This window comes from Myotis yumanensis, unplaced genomic scaffold (assembly GCF_028538775.1).
Source record: "Myotis yumanensis isolate MYYU_CA2020_CCGP unplaced genomic scaffold, mMyoYum1.0.hap1 SCAF_5, whole genome shotgun sequence".
Taxonomy (NCBI): domain Eukaryota; kingdom Metazoa; phylum Chordata; class Mammalia; order Chiroptera; family Vespertilionidae; genus Myotis; species Myotis yumanensis.
The window spans coordinates 90,020,634-90,040,838 of NW_027223756.1; the positions used below are offsets into that span (position 1 = coordinate 90,020,634).

General features: G+C 54.8%; 3 protein-coding genes across 3 annotated transcripts; all 3 read right to left on the reverse strand.

Moving 5' to 3' along the window:
• Positions 1 to 473: 473 nt before the first annotated feature.
• Positions 474 to 3,905, reverse strand: LOC139011111 (bone marrow stromal antigen 2-like). Its single transcript, XM_070416370.1, has 5 exons — positions 3,609 to 3,905; positions 1,847 to 1,904; positions 1,520 to 1,580; positions 1,081 to 1,250; positions 474 to 879 (listed from the first exon to the last, which is right to left on the reverse strand). Exons 1-4 carry the CDS (start codon positions 3,900 to 3,902, stop codon positions 1,100 to 1,102), a joined length of 564 nt encoding a protein of 187 aa, XP_070272471.1. The 5' UTR covers positions 3,903 to 3,905; the 3' UTR covers positions 474 to 879; positions 1,081 to 1,099.
• Positions 3,906 to 11,178: 7,273 nt separating this feature from the next.
• On the reverse strand, positions 11,179 to 14,051 carry LOC139011113 (bone marrow stromal antigen 2-like). The gene is given in 7 exon segments (XM_070416372.1): positions 11,179 to 11,267; positions 11,468 to 11,588; positions 11,972 to 12,014; positions 12,286 to 12,367; positions 12,629 to 12,704; positions 13,723 to 13,803; positions 13,805 to 14,051. Coding segments are annotated over 6 exon segments (606 nt in total). The 5' UTR covers positions 14,027 to 14,051; the 3' UTR covers positions 11,179 to 11,267; positions 11,468 to 11,486.
• A 1,502-nt stretch (positions 14,052 to 15,553) lies between these two features.
• On the reverse strand, positions 15,554 to 19,069 carry LOC139011110 (bone marrow stromal antigen 2-like). Its single transcript, XM_070416369.1, has 5 exons — positions 18,748 to 19,069; positions 17,643 to 17,715; positions 17,086 to 17,377; positions 16,684 to 16,815; positions 15,554 to 16,482 (listed from the first exon to the last, which is right to left on the reverse strand). Exons 1-5 carry the CDS (start codon positions 19,048 to 19,050, stop codon positions 16,467 to 16,469), a joined length of 816 nt encoding a protein of 271 aa, XP_070272470.1. The 5' UTR covers positions 19,051 to 19,069; the 3' UTR covers positions 15,554 to 16,466.
• Positions 19,070 to 20,205: the final 1,136 nt, after the last annotated feature.

Here is a 20,205-nt window from a genome sequence, read left to right on the forward strand (position 1 = left end):
AAGTTCCTTCCCCCCAAAGGGGATGCTTATTTTGTGGAACCCAAAGACCCCAGAAGAAGTTACCTTCCCGAAACCATGACAGCAAAGAACAGATGCCCCCTCCCACTTCATGACCTGCCCAGCTTGGAGGGGGGCGGGCGGATGGCCTTGGGCCAACTTTGATGCTCCCCCACCTCTAAGGCTGCTCCATGAACCACCCCCTGTCACCTGCCCCCCGCCCCCCCCTAACCGTCCCCTCCCCATGGCCATGTGCCCCTCAGAACTGCCAGGTCAGAGAAACCCAGAGGGAAACAGGTGAGTCCAGGTGGTGGCCTAAGAGACAACAAGGCTGAGTCAGACAGAACTCGCCCAACCCCTCCATGAGCCTCATCCACTCCTGCCTGGACCCCTCCCTCTGAACCCGACACAGATGGGCCTGGGTGCCTGTCCCTCCTTGAGTCAATTATTAAGCAGAGACAGGGTTGAGTCCTATGAAAGTTTATTAGGATGGATTGCCAGCCGAATGGGAGAGAGCGCCTCTGGGACCAGGTTGTTATCTTCCCAAGATGACAGGACACTCTCAGAAAAGCAGCCTGGCCGAAACCGGTTTGGCTCAGTGGATAGAGCGTCGGCCTGCGGACTGAAGGGTCCCAGGTTCGATTCCGGTCAGGGGCATGTACCTGGGTTGCGGGCACATCCCCAGTGGGGAGTGTGCAGGAGGCAGCTGATCGATGTTTCTCTCCCATCGATGTTTCTGACTATCTATCTCTCTCCCTTCCTCTCTGTGAAAAATCGATAAAATATATTTAAAAAAAAAAAAAAGAAAAGCAGCCTGGACTGCATTCTGAGGTTAATCCCCATGTCCCTGGGCAAACAGCTCTCAGCCTGGTTAGAATGTGCCTAATTGGAAGGGAACAGTCACAGTTAACAGACAGGGTTAATAGGATAACATAGCTGGTCCCCACTGTTCTGTTTCTGCTCCACAGCTCCTCACTGGGATTCCTCTCTCTCCAGCACCCAGCCCCCTCCCCGCAGGCAGGCCACCACCCCAGACCCTGACTGTCCCTAACTCCTCCAATCCCTCTCCAGCCCCCTCCTCACCTGCAGGCTTCCTGGGAACTCAGGCCAGCAGAACCAGGAGGCTCAGGGGCAGGAGCACGGCAGCCACGGAGAGATGGAGGGTGATTCCGGAGTCGGGGGGGCTCTTGGCATTGGGGGGGCTCTTGGCGTTGGTGGGGCCCTTGCCGAAGACCAAGGCCTCATTCTCTTTTCTGAGGTGGAGATGGGGACAACTCAGGAGGCTGCCAGGTCTGGCTGCACTGGTGCTGGGCTCGAAGCCCCTCAAAATCTCTTCTCCTTCCTCACCAGGTCACTGGGCAGGGGAGTGGCCGGTTGCCACCCAGAGTTGGGTGACTGGAAGGACAAGGCTGGGCCCCAACTCTGTCCCCAGGGCAATGGGAATATTTGGAGCCAAAGGGGATCATAGGTTTTGGGGTTGGAAGGAGGAAGGGGCGTGGCCTGGGGTGGGTGGTGTCCTGACCTTAGTTGCTCCAGCTCCAAGGATTTATTTTGCAGGGACTGATTCAATGTCTTGATCTCCTCTAAGGAGGGACAGAGAGTGTGTGTCAGCACCGTAGCCACGCCCCTCAACCTGCCCCACCCCGGACAGGACCCCGCCTCCAGCCCGCCCCCATTTGAGTGAGCGCACCTTGGAAGTGTGTCATGCCCGCCCCTTCCTACTTCCACTGGATTTGGTCCTGTCCCTTGTGCCCGACCCCAGTCCTGAGGCCTCCCCCTCCCTCCTCTTCAATACCTGACCGGCTCCTGCAAACTCCCTGACTGCAACCGGCACCTGTGTTTTTCTCACCTTGAAGCTTCTGTAGGAAGAGTTCCTGTTGCTTTTCCAGGGAAATCTTCAGGGTCTCCTGGGATGCCGGGAAGAGTAAGGGTGTTGCAAACTGGGGTTTTGTCCCTGGTGGGGTTTGCTGCTGTCCCTGGGCCTTGAGCCCCTCTCCAGGCCCTGGAGTCAGAGGGGCTCAGGCCCAAACCCCTTCAGGTTTCCTTCCAACCCTCTCTGAACCTGTCTCCCACCCTGAAGAGTAGCCACAGCTTCCCACCCTCCCAGGATGTGATCCTCAAAATGGGAGTTTCAAGTCCCCCCTCCCTAGGAATTTGGAGGCTCTCTTGGCCCAAAGCCTAGGACAAATATCCAGATCCCCTGGGCTATTGTCCAAGAAGAGTTAGACGTCCCCTCAAACCCAGAACACAGTGGGATTTCTCAACCCAAGTTAGATGTCCAGTGGGACTTTCAAGGACCCCCACATCAAGACCCCAGTTAAAATGCTGCCTCTCAGGAGTGCAGTGGAAGTATCAAGAGCCCCTGCCTTGCCGTGGCCAGGTAGCTCAGTTGGTTAGATCCTCATCCCAATATGCTGAGGTTGTGGGTTCAATCCCTGGTCAGTGCACATACTAAGAATTAACCAATGAATGTATCAATAAGTGGAATAACAAATCAATGTTCCTCTCACTTTCTCCCTTCCTCTCTCTCTCAAATCTATAATAATAAAAGCCGAGGCGACCATCGAAACCGAAAGGACTACAAAAAAGCCTGCATGGGGTGACTAGGCCGCCAGGGGGGATAGTGAGGGGCAACCAAATGACTGAGTAGCAGGCTGCGTGGGGTGACCAGGTCTGCAGGGGGGGGCAGTTGGGGGTGACCCGGTGGCAGGGGCAGGGCAGTGAGGGATGACCAGGCTGGCGGCAGGCGAGGTGGGGGGGGGGGGGGGGGGGAGGGCGGGGAGGCGGCAGTTGGAGGTGACCAGGCTGACAGAGGGGGCAGTTGGGGGCAACCAAGCCGACAGCAGGGATAGTAAGGGGCAACCAGGCCAGCAGGGAGGGGCAGTTAGGGGCAACCAGGTTGGCGAGGTGCAGGGGACAGTTGTGGGTGACCAGGCCAGCAGGGGAGGAAGTTGTGGGTGACCAGGCCAGCAGGGGTGGCACTTAGGGGCGATGAGGCAGGCAGGCATGTGAGCATTTAGGAGCCACTAGTCCCGGATTATGAGAAAGATGTCTGATTTCTGGTTTAGGCCCGATCCCCAGGACTAGGACATCCCCCCGAGAGGTCCTAGATTGGAGAGGGTACAGGCTAGGGTGAAGGGATCCGGCCCCCGCCCACCCCCCCTTCGCCCCCCTGCATGAATTTCGTGCAATGGGCCTATAGTCAATAAATAAAAACTAAAAAAAAAAAAAAAAAAAAGGCCTGCTGCCTTCTTCAGAGTCTGGCAGGCTCCCCATCCCAATCCCCAGAGATTTCTGCTTCCCTAAGACTGTGCTCAGGGGGAGTTCCCAGCTGCCCTAGACCAATGTCCTAGAGTTTGGAGATTCATCCACATTCTACTGGGGATATTGAGGCCCCTTATGTGGGTGCTCTGGGGCCCCACACTGGCACCCCAGAGGGAGTTTAGAGCTCCCCAAAACCCTGGTGGGGAAATTCAGGCTCCTCATGCAGGGACCTAGGGGCAGTTTCAAGGTCTATCTCGATCTTCACCTAGATCCTGGGGGTCCCCAAGCACCCAGATCCTGGGAGTCCCCCAAGCACAGGGCCCTCTGTAGGAGGGGCAGTGACTTACCACAGTCTGGTTGCAAGTGGCAGCTTGGGCCTCAGTTCCCCGCAAGGCTTCCTGGGCCTGGGTCAGCTCCTGCTCCAGGAGGTGGGTGATGTTTCGACACTCCTGCTCAGCCCGGAGGCCATCCTTGCAAGCTGGGCTATTGGCCTTGGCAGCCAAAACGCCTACTGCCACAAACAGACCGACCACCAGGAGGCCCAGCAGGATTCCCACCCACACTGGCAGCTTGCGGTCCCCCAGGTTCTCTGGGAACTCATCCGTGGGCACTCGGGAATAGCAGCAAGAAGTGAGTGCCATCCAGAGGGATGCAGGGAAGCTTGGCAGGGAGTGAGGAAAGGAAGCTGGAACTTTCTACTTGCTGGAGCTGCCCCCTTATTAGCATGGGATCTATGCTGACCAATGAAAAGGTCCAAAACGGAGCATCTGCAGGAAGAGGACAGTTTAGCTTTCATTTTCATTTCCCAGAAATGATGAGTGTTGTTCCTTCCAAATTATGAGCTTGGCCCTTCTGGGCTGGGTGCTGGCCCATGAGCTCCTGTGGGAGAGGACACCCCATCGTAAGTCCCTGCCCTTCTCCTGTGTTCCTGAAGGTGACAGCTGCAGAGACAGAAAGCCTAGGGCATGCCAGGCTCCTGTTCCTGTGGACTGTGACCTGAGAGGCAGAGCATCATTGGTCCAGTCCCCAGCTGGGGGAACTGAGGCTGAGAGGTGAGTGGTGGACTGGGAGTGGGCAGGGTCGGGTCTCTCCCAAGAGGCTGGCTTTGGTGTCACTCTCCATAGTGACCCAGCAGGAGCTCCCATAGCATCCCTGCTGCTGTCTCAGAGGGGACCCTAGGGGCCATGGAGGGTGTCGGAGGAGGAATATCCTTCAGCCTCGACTGCTTAAAGCAAAGATTCTCAACCTGTGGGTTGTGACCCTTTGGGGGTCGAATGACCCTTTCACAGGGGTTGCCTAAGACCATCGGAAAATACATATATAATTACATATTGTTTTTTGATTAATCACTATGCTTTAATTATGTTCAATTTGTAACAATGAAATTGGGGGTCACCACAACATGAGGAACTTAATTAAAGGGTCTCGGCATTAGGAAGGTTGAGAACCACTGGCTTAAAGCCACTCAGCAGCCAGATGACCAGGATGGGGATGGTCATGCTGAAGAGCCACCAAGGAGCTTGTGCATCCCATGAGCAGGAGCCTCTCTCCCAGACCAGGAGCCCAGGTGCAAGGACACAGCTCTGGGTGAAGAGGACTAGAGAGAGATAGAGAGATAGAAACATTGATGAGAGATAAACATTGATTGACTGCTTCCATCACGCCCGCTGAGGATGGAGCCCGCAACAGGGGCACGTGCTCCTGACCGGAATTGATCCCAGGACCCTTCAGTCCACAGGCCTATGTTCTATCCTCTGAGCCAAACCGGCCAGGGCTATAAATAAACTTTTGATTGTATTTTGAAAAACAAACACACACAAGAATCTGAAGGTTTCCTCTCTCCAACACCAGAGAACATGTCAGGCAATGATACCCTACAAAGTCCAACTCTGGAAGCATATCCAGCCCTTCTGTTGGTGAATCCCCCCTCCTGTTAGAGTGATCACACCAGTGCTGAGGGGAAATGCCCGCTGGGAACCAGGCAGTCTACACCCCTGTGAAGAGTGGTGGCTGTCACACAATATAAATTACCCAGCGTGGAGGGCATGAGCAGAGAGGAGGAACTCTCTGAGAACTGTGGAGTGGGGAGCAAATGCCCTGCCCAGAGTGCTTTTCATGGCCTGGTGTGGCTTGTGTCTGGTAAGTGGGTGCATGGACCCTCCCATGCTCCAACTTCCCTCCCTCCTGCGGGGAGACAGTGAAGGCCCTCAGTCCGCGGACTGTGAGAGCTGGGAGCCTGGCCAGATCCTCAGTGAAGAAGACAGCTTGCAGTGTTGGTCTTACACAGGCCCGCCCCTCCCCCTGCATGTCCTGTGTTTCTGTTCGCTGTCCTCTGTGAACCTGGTGTAGGGGAAGTCTGGGTGGCGGCAAAACAACAGTAAGGCCGGCCACCCCCAGTGCATCCCTCTGGGCCTGATGGGACTTAGTGGTTCAACTTGTAAGTCCTCCGAAACCCATGTCTTTCACAGCCATTCCTCCAAGTTATTTCTTTGGGAATCCAAGAGCAATATGCTGAGGTTGTCTGGGACCTCAGCACTTTTTAAAAATATATATATATTATTGATTTTTTACAGAGAGGAAGGGAGAGGGACAGAGATTCAGAAATATCAATCAGCTGCCTCCTGCACACCTCCTACTGGGGATGTGCCCGCAACCAAGACACATGCCCTTGACCAGAATCAAACCTGGATCCCTTCAGTCCGCAGGCCGACGATCTATCCACTGAGCCAAAGTGGTTAGGGCCTCAGCTCTTTTTGTAAAAAAGCCAGTTGGCGCATGGCAGATGACTATGGACTAAGAAGAATTGAACAAGGTGGTACCTCCCCACCCCCTCCATTCTTTGTGGCTCTGTGAACACTGCCACCATCTTAGATACCTTGGCCATTGTTATGGGTTCAATCAGCGAGATAGACCACCGACTCAAAATTTAAATTTAAGAGCCTTTATTTTTTTTTATTTTTTTTTTTTAAATATATTTTATTGATTTTTTACAGAGAGGAAGGGAAAGAGATAGATAGTCAGAAACATCGATGGGAGAGAAACATCGACCAGCTGCCTCCTGCACATCTCCCACGGGGGATGTGCCCGCAACCCAGTACATGCCCTTGACCGGAATCGAACCCGGGACCTTTCAGTCCGCAGGCCGACGCTCTATCCACTGAGCCAAACCGGTTTTGGCTTAAGAGCCTTTATTAAACTGGCCAGCTGACTACAGTTGTGTCCCTCCCGTAGGAGCCTCACAACTTGCAGTGCTGACCGAGAGTACAGCAAGACCTTTTATCTGCAAAGACTTCAAAGTATTTTTTTTAAAAAAAGAAAAAACAAACTGCAAAGCGGTTCATTAGCCGTTCCTGGTACTGGCAGGGTAAAAATTTTACATAAAATTTACGAGCAGGGTCACACCTGGCTGGGTTTAATCATAACACATTGCTTTTCTAGCGAGATAATTAGCAATTTTTCTCTCCCATGGTCCCTGCCCCTAGCACACCATGATCCTAGGAGTAACCAGCCTGTATTGTCCTTAGCAAATGCTTTCTCAGTCTGTCCCTGGTTGACCGGCACAACATAAAGCTGCCTGCGTGTGGGAAGAACAAAGCAGACCTTCAAGGGCTCCCCCAGGGCTACCCGCCCGCCCCACAGTGTCCTGAGGTGGGAGCCTGACACCTGTCCCTGTCCTTCCCCACATCAGTGAAGTGGCCCCTTGCACATGAGGTAATGGTGCCCGGTGGAGACTTCCTTCGGGGCAGGACACTCTGCACACTTTGCTGGAATGTCTGCAGGCGAGAGGGTGGGCGGTTCACCCACAGACAATTCATGGCCCAGGCACCACCATGGAGTGTCTGGGAGCTGATGGTTGGGTGAGATGCTCATTGTCCCAGAGGCTGTGATTGACAAGGTGCAAGCACAGCCACCGGGACCTGTAAAAGGTGAGAATTTTTGTAGGAATTTTCAACATATATATATATATATATATATATATATATATATATATATATATATTGGTTTCAGAGAGGAAGGGAGAGGGAGAGAGAGATGGAAACATCAATGATGAGAGAGAATCATTGATCAGCTGCCTCCTGCATGGCCTCCTCTGGGGATTGAGCACTCAATCTGGGCATGTGCCCTTGACTGGAATTGAATCTGGGACCCTTCAGTTCATGGGCCTAGGCTCTACCCAAACTGGCTGGGGCAGGCCTTCCTCCAGTTTTATCTCCTCTTCCTCCTCCTCCCTACTCCCCCTCTTTCTTTGCCTCCCACTTTGCCTCACCCTTTACCCTTGGCCCCTTCCTCATCCATCACCCTCTTCCCCCTCCTCCTTCTCCTTCCTCTGCAAGGCCTCTAGTGCACCTTTGATGTCCTTTCCTTCTCCTGGGCACACTCCAGCCCTCCTCAATGCTCTTCTGGCCAGCACCTTCCTGCCCCAGGGCCTTTGTATTGGCTGTTCCCTCTGCCAGAGGGCCCTGATCTCCCTCTGTGACCTCTATCCCTCCTCCTTCATCCATTGGTGTATGTTCACCTCCAGAACCCTCCCCTCCCCTCCCCTCCCTGAACTGCCTCAGATTCCTTTTGATGATCTCTCAGCTCTGCTGTACTTTAATGTGGTGTTTGACTGGTTCCCAGCTGCCTCCCCCATTAGACTGGATGAACCCCTAAAAAGCAAAGCTCACATCTGCCTGGTTCCCACTGCCCCAGCCTGGGGCCTGGCACACAGTGGTTGGGCAGGAAATGTGAGCTGAGAAAACACTGTGAACTAGAATCTCAGGGTCCTGACTCCCCACCCCTGAACCCCCCTCCCTTTTCTTCCACATGAAGAAATCAGAGCCCAGAGAGGCCAAGTCTCAGGCCAGGAACACACAGCAGCCGCTGGTCGCTGCCAGATTCCTGTGGGACTTGGAACCCCTCCAGACCTGCAGGACATGAGTCCTGACTTCTCAACCCCTGGCTCAGTTGGCCACAGCCAGGAGGGGAAGTGGGGCATTTTTAGGAAGGAGAAAAGTGTATAATTGGGCCATTGTGTCAGGGTTCAGCGGGGAGACATTGAACAAGTCAAATTCATCTTGTTGGGCTTTGGGGCTGGCGACACTGTTTTGGAACATTCTGGTAGCCCCAGCTGGGAGTGGGAGTGGAGGAGGGGAGGTGGAGAAGTGATGAGGTCATGTGGCCCCGTGGAAGGGTTTGCTTCCTGGAAATCAAGGGACATGCTGAAGTCAAGGGTTCAATCGCCTGAGCAGCTGAAAGCCCTGAGCAAGTGCAGAGACTTCTCTGACCTGTTTCCTCATTTGCTACATGAGGTTGGTGGGGAGTGACATGACTCAGTCATAGTAAAGGGGCCTCGGGGGCTCCCACTGAGCCCTGCTGCAGGCTGGGGACACAGAAGGGGGAGGGGCGCCCCAGCCTGGCCCTCTCCAGCAGAGGTTCTCACAGCATATGATTCTGACCCCCAGGGGACACTTGATAATATCTGAAGGCAGTTCCTGTCACAACCTGGGGGTAGGAGGGTCTGGCACCAGGTGGGGGGAGGCCAGGGATACCATGACTTCCTACCCATTCAGGGCAGCCCCCACCACAGAGAGCACTCCAGTTCAAATGTCAACAGTGCAGAGGTGGAGATACCTGCCCTAGGATGTCAGAATGAGGAAGGAAGGAAATTGACAAGGTCCCTGCACAGAGAAATCGTCTGGGAGGGTGGGCAGTTGTGAACAGGGCAAGGGAGGGGACAGAAGGACCAGGGGAGCCTGTGGCAGGGATGTGTTTGGGGGTCCCTGGGTGGTTGACCACCTCATCTGGGGACTGCGGGACCTGAGGGCAATGCAGAATTTCGGGCAGACACAGGGGTCCTGACCCCAGTGCCATGCACAGGAAGTTTCATGGACAATAGTCGGGATTCCAGAAGTTGGAGGAAGTAAGATAAGAGAGAGGAAGGAATTAGGGGGCATGTGAGGACCCAGGAGAGTGGGTGAAGGGTATCTCAGGATGGTGGCCCTCCATTTTGGAGAAGCAGACTCTCTGGAGGTGGGGCTCTGCAGGATGAGTAAGAATTTGGGGGATGGAGGAGGGAGGTACCTTGTGACTAATAGCTGGCCTGGGTGTGTCTGCAGATCCAGGTGTGAATCCCAGCCCCACACTTTCTGCTGTTATTTTATTAAATTGATTGATTGCTTTTAGAGAGAGAGGGAGGGAGGGAAACATCATTTTGTTGTCTCACTTATTCATGCTCTCACTGAATGACCCTTGTGTGTGCCTTTACTGAGGGTTGAACCGTGACCTTGGCATACTAGGAGGACACTCCCACCAACTGAGCTACCCAGCCAGGGCTTAACTGATTTTTATTTTTATTTTTTAAAATATATTTAATTGGCCAAAACCGGTTTGGCTCAGTGGATAGAGCGTCGGCCTGTGGACTGGGGGGTCCCAGGTTCGATTCCGGTCAGGGGCATGTACCTGGGTTGCGGGCACGTCCCCAGTGGGGGATGTGCAGGAGGCAGCTGATCGATGTTTCTCTCTCATCCATGTTTCTGGCTCTCTTTCTCTCTCCCTTCCTCTCTGTAAAAAATCAATAAAATATATTTTAAAAAAAAAAATATATATATATATATATATTTAATTGATTTTTTTACAGAGAGGAAGGGAGAGGGATAGAGAGTTAGAAACATCGATGAGAGAGAAACATCGATCAGCTGCCTCCTGCACACTCCCTACTGGGGATGTGCCGGGAAACAAGGTGCATGCCCTTGACCGGAATCGAACCTGGGACCTTTCAGTCCACAGGCCAACGCTCTATCCACTGAGCCAAACCAGTTACGGCTTAACTGCTTTTTAGAAAGAGAGGAGGGAAGAGGGGAAGGGAGAGGGAAAGAGAGAGAAACATCTGTGTGAGAGCAAAACATGGATTGGCTGAATCCTGCATGCCCCCTGCCCGGGAAGGAGCCTGCAACCCAAGCCTGTGCCTTGACCAGGAATTGAACTGGCAACCTTATGGTGTTTGGGAAGATGCACAACCCACTGAGCAACACCCACCGGGGCCAGCCCTGCACTTTCCATGGGAGGAGATGGGGAACCAAGACAAGATGCCCTCCTCCTCACAGCCTTCGTTCCCATGGAAAGGGATGGGGACCAAGAGCCTCAGGAGCTGGGTGAGGAGATAAGACTAGAATGCTGAGCACTGAGTGAGCACCGATGGGGGTGGGGAAGAGTGGACAGTCCTTTAGGGTGAATCCATCAGAAAAGAGGGCTGGGTATGCAGTGGGGCGGTACCTGACCAAACCCTGTGGGCTTCTAGGAACATTCTGGAGCAAGGAGGCTGGTGTAGACATCATGGGGTCCCAGGTGCTTGGGACCGACACAGTGATCCTCCAGGAACTACAGAGTAAGTTCCTTCCCCAAAGGGGATGCTTATTTTGTGGAACCCAAAGACCCCAGAAGAAGTTACCTTCCAGAAACCATGACAGCAAAGAACAGATGCCCCCTCCCACTTTATGACCTGCCCGGCTTGGAGGTGTGGAGGGTGAGATGGCAGCTTTGGGCCAACTGTGATGCTTCCCCACCTCTAAGGCTGCCCCATGAACCACCCCCTGCCACCTGGCCCCCGGTCTCCCCCTCACCATCCTCTCCCCACAGCCATGTGCCCCTCAGAACTGCCAGGTCAGGGAAACCCAGAGGGAAACAGGAGAGTCCAGGTGGTGGCCTAAGAGACAACAAGGCTGAGTCAGACAGAACTCGCCCAACCCCTCCATGAGCCTCACCCCACTCCTGCCTGGACCCCTCCCTATGAAACCCGCACAGATGGGTGCCTGTCAGTCCTTGAGTCAATTATTAAGCAGAGACAGGGTTGAGCCCTATGAAAGTTTATTAGGATGTATTGCCGGCCAAATGGGAGAGAGCTCCTCTGGGACCAAGTTGTTATCTTTCCAAGATGACAGGAACTCTCTGAAAAGCAGCCTGGACTGCATTCTGAGGTTAATCCCCATGTCCCTGAGCAAACAGCTCTCAGCCAGGTTAGAATGTGCCTAATTGGAAGGGAACAGTCAGGGTTAGCAGACAGGGTTAATAGGATAGCATAGCTGGTCCCCACTGTTCTGTTTCTGCCCCACAGCTCCTCACTGGGATTCCTCTCTCTCCAGCACCCAGCCCCTCCCCGCAGGCAGGCCACGACCCCAGACCCTGACTGTCCCTAACTCCTCCCATCCCTCTCCAGCCCACTCCTCACCGAAAGGCTTCCTGGGACCTCAGGCCAGCAGAGCCAGGAGGCTCAGGGGCAGGAGCGCGGTGGCCAAGGAGAGACTGAGGCTGATCCCGGAGTTGGTGGGGCCCTTGGCATTGGGGGGGCTCTTGGCATTGGGGGGGCTCTTGGCGTTGGTGGGGCTCTTGGCATTGGGGGGGCTCTTGGCGTTGGGGGGGCTCTTGGCATTGGGGGGGCTCTTGGCGTTGGTGGGGCTCTTGGCATTGGGGGGGCTCTTGGCGTTGGTGGGGCTCTTGGCATTGGGGGGGCTCTTGGCATTGGGGGGGCTCTTGGCGTTGGTGGGGCTCTTGGCATTGGGGGGGCTCTTGGCATTGGGGGGGCTCTTGGCGTTGGTGGGGCTCTTGGCATTGGGGGGGCTCTTGGCATTGGGGGGGCTCTTGACGTTGGGGGGGCTCTTGGCGTTGGTGGGGCTCTTGGCATTGGGGGGGCTCTTGGCATTGGGGGGGCTCTTGGCATGGGGGGGCTCTTGGCGTTGGTGGGGCCCTTGCCGAAGACCAAGGCCTCATTCTCTTTTCTGAGGAGGAAATGGGGACAACTCAGGAGGCTGCCAGGTCTGGCTGCACTGGTGCTGGGCTCGAAGCCCCTCAAAATCTCTTCTCCTTCCCCACCAGGTCACTGGGCAGGGGAGTGGCCGGTTGCCACCCAGAGTTGGGTGACTGGAAGGACCATCCTGGGGCTCCAACTCTGTCCCCAGGACAATGGGAATTTTCAGAGCCACAGGGGATCCTAGGTCTTGGGGTTGGAAGGAGGAAGGGGCTTGGCCTGGGGTGGGTGGGTGTCCTGACCTTAGTTGCTCCAGATCTTCGGATTTCTTCTGCAGCTCCCAGGATTTATTTTGCAGCGACTGATTCAATGTCTTGATCTCCTCTAAGGAGGGACAGAGTGAGTCCGCACCGTAGCCACGCCCCTCAGCTGGCCCCACCCCCGGACAGGACCCCGCCTCTAGCCCGCCTTCATCGAGCCAGTGCACCTTGGAAGTGTGGCATGCCCGCCCTCCCTACTTCCTCTGGCTTTGGTCCTGTCCCTCTAGCCCGACCCCAATCCAGAGGCCCTCCCCCTCCGTCCTCTTCAATACCTGACAGGCTTCTGCAAACTCCCTGTCTGCAACCGGGCCTGTGTTTTTCTCACCTTGAAGCTTCTGCACCAGCTCCTGTTGCTTGTCGCCCCCAGCCTTCTCCTCTTTCAGGGAAATCATCAGGGTCTCCTGGGATGCCCGGGAAGAGTAAGGGTGTTGCAAACTGGGGCTCTTGTCCCTGGTGGGCTTGGCTGCTGTTCTTGGGCCCTGAGCCCCTCTCCAGGCCCTGGAGTCAGATGGCTCAGGCCCAAACCCCTTTCAGAATTCCTTCTAACCCTTTTTGAACCTGTGTCCACCCTGAAGAATGACCACAGCCTCCTACCCTCCCAGGATGTGATCCACTAAATAGGAGTTTCAAGTACCCCCTCCCTAGGAATTTGGGGGCTCTCTTGGCCCAAAGTCTAGGAGAAATGTCCGGATCTTCTGGGCTATTGTCCAAGAAGAGTTAGACATCACCTCAAACCCAGAACACAGTGGGATTTCTGAACCCAATTTAGATGTCCAGTGGGAGTTTCAAGGACCCCCATATCAAGATCCCAGTTAAAATGCTGCCTCTCAGGGATGTGGTGGAAGTATCAAGAGCCCCTGCCTTGCCTTGGCACTTAGCTCAGTTGGTAAGATCATCATCCCAATATGCCAAGGTTGTGGGATCTATTCCTGGTCAGGGCACATAGTGAGAATCAACCAATGAATGCATCCATTAGTGGAACAACATTCAATGTTCCTCTCACTCTCTCCCTTCCTCTCTCTCTAAAATCAGTTTTAAAAAAAAAAGGCCCTGCCTTAATCAGAGTCTGATGGGGTGCACATCCCAACCCCCAGAGGGATTTCTGCTTCCCTAAGACTGTGCCCAGGGGGAGTTCCCAGCTGCCCTAGACCAATGTCCTGGAGTTTGGAGATTCATCCACATCCTACTGGGGATACTGAGGCCCCTTATTGGGTGGTCTGGGGTCCCACACTGGCACCCCAGAGGGAGTTTAGAGCTCCCCAAAACCTTGGTGGGGAAATTCAGGCTCCCCATGCAGGGACCTAGGGGAAGTTTTAAGGCCTATCTTCATCTCCACCTAGCCCCAGGGGGTCCCCAAGCACCCAGATCCTGGGGGTCCTCCCAAGCACAGGGCCCTCTGTAGGAGGGGCAGTGACTTACCACGGTCTGGTTGCAAGTGGCAGCTTGGGCCTCAGTTCCCCGCAAGACTTCCTGGGCCTTGGTCAGCTCCTGCTCCAGGAGGGTGGGTGATGTTTCGACATTCCTGCTCAGCCCGGAGGCCATCCTTGCAAGCTGGGCTATTGGCCTTGGCAGCCAAAACGCCTACTGCCACAGACAGAGCTACCACCACTAGCACCAGGAGGCCCAGCAGGATCCCCACCCACACTGGCAGCTTGCGGTCCCCCAGCTTCTCTGGGAACTCATCCGTGGGCACACAGGAGTAGCGGTAAGAAGTGGGTGCCATCCAGAGGGATGCAGGGAAGCTTGGGAGGGAGTCAGAAAAGGGAGCTGGAACTTTATACTTGCTGGAGCTGCCCCCTTATTAGCATGGGATCTATGCTGACCAATGAAAAGGTCCAAAACGGAGCATCTGCAGGAAGAGGACAGTTTAGCTTTCACTTTCCTTTTCCAGAAATGAGGTGTGTTGTTTCTGCCAAATTATGGGCTTGGCCCTTCTGGGCTGGGTGCTGGCCCATGAGCTCCTGTGGGAGAGGACACCCCATTGTAAGTCCCTGCCCTTCTCCTGTGTTCCTGAAGGTGACGGCTGCAGTGACAGGAAGCCTAGGGCATGCCAGGCTCCTGTTCCTGTGGACTGTGACCTGAGAGGCAGAGCATCATTGGCCCAGTCCCCAGCTGGGGAAACTGAGGCTGAGAGGTGAGTGGTGGACTGGGAGTGGGCAGAGTCGGAGTCTCACCCAAGAGGCTGGCTTTACTGTCACTCTCCATAGTGACCCAGCAGGAGCTCCCATAACATCCCTGCTGCTGTCTCAGAGGGGACCCTAGGGGCCATGGAGGGTGTCGGAGGAGGACTATCCTTCTGCCTTGACCACCTGAAGGAGGGGCTCTCAATCTGTGGGTCGCGACCCTTTTGGGGGTCGAATGACCCTTTCACAGGGGTCGCCTAAGACCATTGGAAAATACATAATGTCTTTGTGATTAATCACTATGCTTTAATTATGTTCAATTTGTAACAATGAAATTGGGGGGTCACCACAACATGAGGAACTGAATTAAAGGGTCGCGGCATTAGGAAGATTGAGAACCACTGGCTTAAAGCCACTCAGCAGCCACAGGACCAGGATGGGATGGTCTTGCTGAAGAGCCACCAAGGAGCTTGTGCATCCCATGAGCAGGAGCCTCTCCCCGACCAGGACCCCAGGTGCAAGGACACAGCCCTGGGTGAGAGGACTTGTTTGAGCTGTGCTGTGCTAGCCTCCAAACTTTAGGGCCAAGTCGAGAACAGCACTGCGGGTCAGAGGCCAAGGCTGTGTGTGAACAGCCCTGCCTCCCTGTGGGACTCTGGGCAAGCAATGTCCCCTCTGCCTCAGTTTCCATGGAGCTATAAAGTGGGGTGATGATAGCGGTAACATTTCCGTGCCCCCCTAAATGTTGTAACCAAGGCAAGTGCCTTCCTCACTTCGCACTAGTCCTGGCCCTGCAAGCAGGAAGTTCGTGGGTTTTCCCTATAAAGCTGTTATGCCACCATTTTTCTGGGTTTCTCTCAGGTTAAGGTCCAACCACTTGTGACAAAGTCTGTTTGGCAGCGAAGGGGTAGAATCTCAGGGGAAGTGATGAGCGTGAAGAGGCGGGTGTTGTGAGCTTTGATGAGGAATTTGATGATGCTCCCATGCCATTGGACCCCTTAATACCAGGAAGAGCAAAGCACAGTGTGGGGGTGGAAAACACATTTTCCTTCCAACGTTCTAAATTCTTCTGGCTAGATTAATAATCATATTAACACCTGAAAGGTTAACAGGAGCAAACAGCCAGCTTTGTTGCACATGACATATTTATTACACATGACAGCTTTATTACATACTAGGGGCCTGGTGCACGAAATTTGTGCACTCAGGGGGGAGGGAGGTGTCCCTCAGCCCAGCCTGCGCACCCTCTCCAATCTGGGACATCCCTTTCACAATCCAGGACTGTTGGCTCCCAACCGCTAGCCTGCCTGCCTGCCTGATTGCTCCTAATCACTTCTGCCTGCCAGCCTGATCAACCTCTAACCACTCCCTTGCCCGCCTGATCGACGCCTAACTGTTCCCCTGCTGGCCCAATTGCCCCTAACAGCCCGATCACTCCCTACTGCCCTCCCCGGCCAGCCCAGTCGCCCCCAACTGCCCTCCCCTATAGGCCAGGTGCCCTCCAAAGGTCCTCCCCTGCAGGCCTGGTTGCCCCTAACAGCCTTCCCCTGCAGGCTCGGCCACCCCTAACTGCCCTCCCCTGCTGGCCTGGTCCCCCCCAAATTGCTCTCCCCTGCAGGCCTGGTCGCCTCCAACTGCCCTCCCCTGCAGGCCATCTTGTGGCCACATGGGGGCGGTTTTCTTTGACCACATGGGTGCGGCCATCATGTGTGTTGGAGTGCTGGTCAATTTGCATACTGGTTATAACTAATTAGCATATCCCGTCATGACTGTGAGGGTGTCATGACCAATTTGCATATTACCCTATCAGTATAGATTTATATTGTGCCATGAGAAACCCCAGGGCATATTGGGCATTTGAGGCACAGGTGCCATCCAGAGCTAAAGGGAGGGGGAGTTGTGGTTAGATTGCTGGCTGAATGGGAGAGAGCATCTGTGGGACCAGGTTGTCATCTTTCCAAGATGACAGGAAACTCTCAGAAAAGGAGCCTGGACTGCATTCTGAGGTTAAGCCCCATGTCCCTGGTGGAGAGCTCTCAGTCAGGTGAGAATGTGCCTAATGAGAAGAGAACAGTCACGGTTAACAGACAGGGTTAATAGGATAACATAGCTGGTCCCCACTGTTCTATTTCTGCCCCACAGCTCCTCACTGAGGTTCCTCTCTCTCCAGCACCCAGCCCCCTCCCGGCAGGCAGGCCACCACCCCAGACCCTGACTGTCCCTAACTCCTCCCATCCCTCTCCAGCCCCCTCCTCACCGGCAGGCACGCTTCCAGGGACAACGGACCAGCAGACCCAGGAGGATCAGGAGCACAGCGGCCACGGAGAGACTGAGGCCGATCCCGGAGTTGGGGGGGCACTTGGCAGAGACCAAGGCCTCATTCTCTTTTCTGAGGTGGAGATGGGGACAACTCAGGAGGCTGCCAGGTCTGGCTGCTCTGGTGCTGAGCTCGAAGCTCCTCAAAATCTCTTCTCCTTCCTCACCAGGTCACTGGGCAGGGGAGTTGCCGGTTGCCACCCACAGTTGGGTGACTGGAAGGACAAGGCTGGGCTCCAACTCTGTCCCCAGGGCAATGGGAATTTTCAGAGCCAAAGGGGATCCTAGGTCTTGGGGTTGGAAGGAGGAAGGGGTGTGGCCGGGTGTGGGTGGGTGTCCTGACCTTACTTGATCCAGCTCCTTGTATTGCTCCTGCAGATCCGCGGATTTCTTCTCCAGATCCGCGGATTTCTCTTCCAGATCCCAGGATTTCTTCTCCAGATCCGCGGATTTCTTCTCCAGATCCCAGGATTTCTTCTCCAGATCCGCAGATTTCTTCTCCAGATCCCCGGATTTCTTCTCCAGATCCCCGGATTTCTTCTCCAGCTCCGCAGATTTCTTCTCCAGATCCCCAGATTTCTTCTCCAGCTCCGTGGATTTGTCCCTCAGAGACTGATTCAATGTCTTGATCTCCTCTAAGGAGGGATGGAGAGATTGTCCGCACCGTAGCCACGCCCCTCAACTGGCCCCACCCCGGGACAGGACCCGCCTTTAGCCCGTCTCCATTGGACCTAGTGCACCTTGGAAGTGTGGCATGCCCGCCCCTTCCTACTTCCTCTGGCTTTGGTCCTGTCCCTCTAGCTGGACCCCAGTCCAGAGGCCCTCCCCCTTCCTCCTCTTCAATACCTGACCGGCTCCTGCAAACGCCCTGACTGCAACCAGAGCCTGTGTTTTTCTCACCTTGAAGCTTCTGCACCAGCTCCTGTTGCTTGTGGCCCCCAGCCTTCACTTTCAGGGAAATCTTCAGGGTCTCCTGGGATGCCCGGGAAGAGTAAGGGTGTTGCAAACTAGGGTTCTTGTCCCTGGTGGGGTTGGCTGCTGTCCCTGGACCCTGACACCCTCTCCAGGCCCTGGAGTCAGAGGGTTCAGGCCCAAACCCCTTTCAGGATTCCTGCCAACCCTTTCTGAACATGTCTCCACACTGAATAATGGCCATAGCCTCCCACTCTCCCAGATGTGATCCTCAAAAGGGAAGTTTCAAGCTCGCCCCTTCCCTGTAGGAACTGGGGGGCTCTCTTGGCCCAAAGCCTAGGAGAAATGTCCAGATCTTCTGGGCTATTGTCCAAGAAGAGTTAGACATCACCTCAAACCCAGAACACAGTGGGATTTCTGAACCCAATTTAGATGTCCAGTGGGAGTTTCAAGGACCCCCACATCAAGACCCCAGTTAAAATGCTGCCTCTCAGGGATGCGGTGGGAGTATCAAGAGCCCCTGCCTTGCCAGGGCCACATAGCTCAGTTGGTTAGATCATCATTCCAATATGCCAAGGTTGTGGGATCTATTCCTGGTCAGGGCACATACTGAGAATCAACCAATGAATGCATCCATGAGTGGAATAACAAATCAATGTTCCTCTTGCTCTCTCCCTTCTTCTCTCTCTAAAATCAACAAGTAGAAATGGAAAAAAAAAAAGACCCTGCCTTCTTCAGAGTCTGGTGGGGTCCCCATCCCAACCCCCGGAGGGATTTCTGCTTCCCTAAGACTGTGCCCAGGGGGAGTTCCCAGCTGCCCTAGACCAATGTCCTGGAGTTTGGAGATTCACCCACATCCTACTGGGAATACTGAGACCCCTTATTGGGTGCTCTGGGGTCCCACACTGGCACCCCAGAGGGAGTTTAGAGCTCCCCAAAACCCTGGTGGGGAAATTCAGGCTCCCCATGCGGGGGCCTAGGGGCAGTTTCAAGGTCTATCTGGATCTCCACCTAGACCCTGGGGGTCCCCTAGCACCCAGACCCTGGGAGTCCCCCAAGCACAGGGCCCTCTGTAGGAGGGGCAGTGACTTACCACAGTCTGGTTGCAAGTGGCAGCTTGGGCCTCAGTTCCCCGCAAGGCTTCCTGGGCCTGGGTCAGCTCCTGCTCCAGGAGGTGGGTGATGTTTCGACACTCCTGCTCAGCCCGGAGGCCATCCTTGCAAGCTGGGCTATTGGCCTTGGCAGCCAAAACGCCTACTGCCACAGACAGAGCTACCACCACTAGCACCAGGAGGCCCAGCAGGATCCCCGCCCACACTGGCAGCTTGCGGTCCCCCAGGTTCTCTGGGAACTCATCCCTGGGCAGTCGGGAGTAGCTGTAAGAAGTGGGTGCCATCCAGAGGGATGCAGGGAAGCTTGGGAGGGAGTCAGAAAAGGGAGCTGGAACTTTCTCCGTGCTGGAGCTGCCCCCTTATTAGCATGGGATCTATGCTGACCAATGAAAAGGTCCAAAACCGGGCATCTGCAGGAAGAGGACAGTTTAGCTTTCACTTTCCTTTCCCAGAAATGAGGTGTGTTGTTCCTTCCAAATTATGGGCTTGACCCTTCTGGGCTGGGTGCTGGCCCATGAGCTCCTATGGGTGAGGACACCCCATTGTAAGTCCCTGCCCTTCTCCTGTGTTCCTGAAGGTGACAGCTGCAGTGACAGGAAGCCTAGGGCATGCCAGCCTCTTGTTCCTGTGGACTGTGACCTGAGAGGCAGAGCATCATTGGCCCAGTCCCCAGCTGGGGAAACTGAGGCTGAGAGGTGAGTGGTGGACTGGGGTGGGCAGGGCCAGGGTCTCACCCAAGAGGCTGGCTTTACTGTCACTCTCCATAGTGACCCAGCAGGAGCTCCCATAGCATCCCTGCTGCTGTCTCAGAGGGGACCCTAGGGGCCATGGAGGGTGTCAAGGGAGGAATATCCTTCTGCCTTGACCACCTGAAGGAGCGGTTCTCAACCTGTGGGTCGCGACCCTTTTGGGGGTCGAATGACCCTTTCACAGGGGTCGCCTAAGACCATTGGAAAATACATATTGTTTTTGTGATTAATCACTATGCTTTAATTATGTTCAATTTGTAACAATGAAATTGGGGGGTCACCACAACATGAGGAACTGAATTAAAGGGTCGCGGCATTAGGAAGATTGAGAACCACTGGCTTAAAGCCACTCAGCAGCCACAGGACCAGGATGGGATGGTCTTGCTGAAGAGCCACCAAGGAGCTTGTGCATCCCATGAGCAGGAGCCTCTCCCCGACCAGGACCCCAGGTGCAAGGACACAGCCCTGGGTGAGAGGACTTGTTTGAGCTGTGCTGTGCTAGCCTCCAAACTTTAGGGCCAAGTCGAGAACAGCACTGCGGGTCAGAGGCCAAGGCTGTGTGTGAACAGCCCTGCCTCCCTGTGGGACTCTGGGCAAGCAATGTCCCCTCTGCCTCAGTTTCCATGGAGCTATAAAGTGGGGTGATGATAGCGGTAACATTTCCGTGCCCCCCTAAATGTTGTAACCAAG

What these genes read in the sequence shown, in the direction of transcription:
- LOC139011111 (XM_070416370.1), bottom strand. Translation starts at nt 3,902, where the DNA reads ATGGCACTCACTTCTTGCTGCTATTCCCGAGTGCCCACGGATGAGTTC. An exon ending in CCACTTGCAACCAGACTGTG is followed by an intron (nt 1,905 to 3,608) that starts GTAAGTCACTGC and finishes CCGGCATCCCAG; the next exon opens with GAGACCCTGAAGATTTCCCT. An exon ending in TTGGAGCTGGAGCAACTAAG is followed by an intron (nt 1,251 to 1,519) that starts GTCAGGACACCA and finishes TCTCCACCTCAG; the next exon opens with AAAAGAGAATGAGGCCTTGG.
- LOC139011110 (XM_070416369.1), bottom strand. Translation starts at nt 19,050, where the DNA reads ATGGCACCCACTTCTTACAGCTACTCCCGACTGCCCAGGGATGAGTTC. An exon ending in GCTGGTGCAGAAGCTTCAAG is followed by an intron (nt 17,378 to 17,642) that starts GTGAGAAAAACA and finishes ATCCCTCCTTAG; the next exon opens with AGGAGATCAAGACATTGAAT. An exon ending in AAGGAGCTGGATCAAGTAAG is followed by an intron (nt 16,816 to 17,085) that starts GTCAGGACACCC and finishes TCTCCACCTCAG; the next exon opens with AAAAGAGAATGAGGCCTTGG.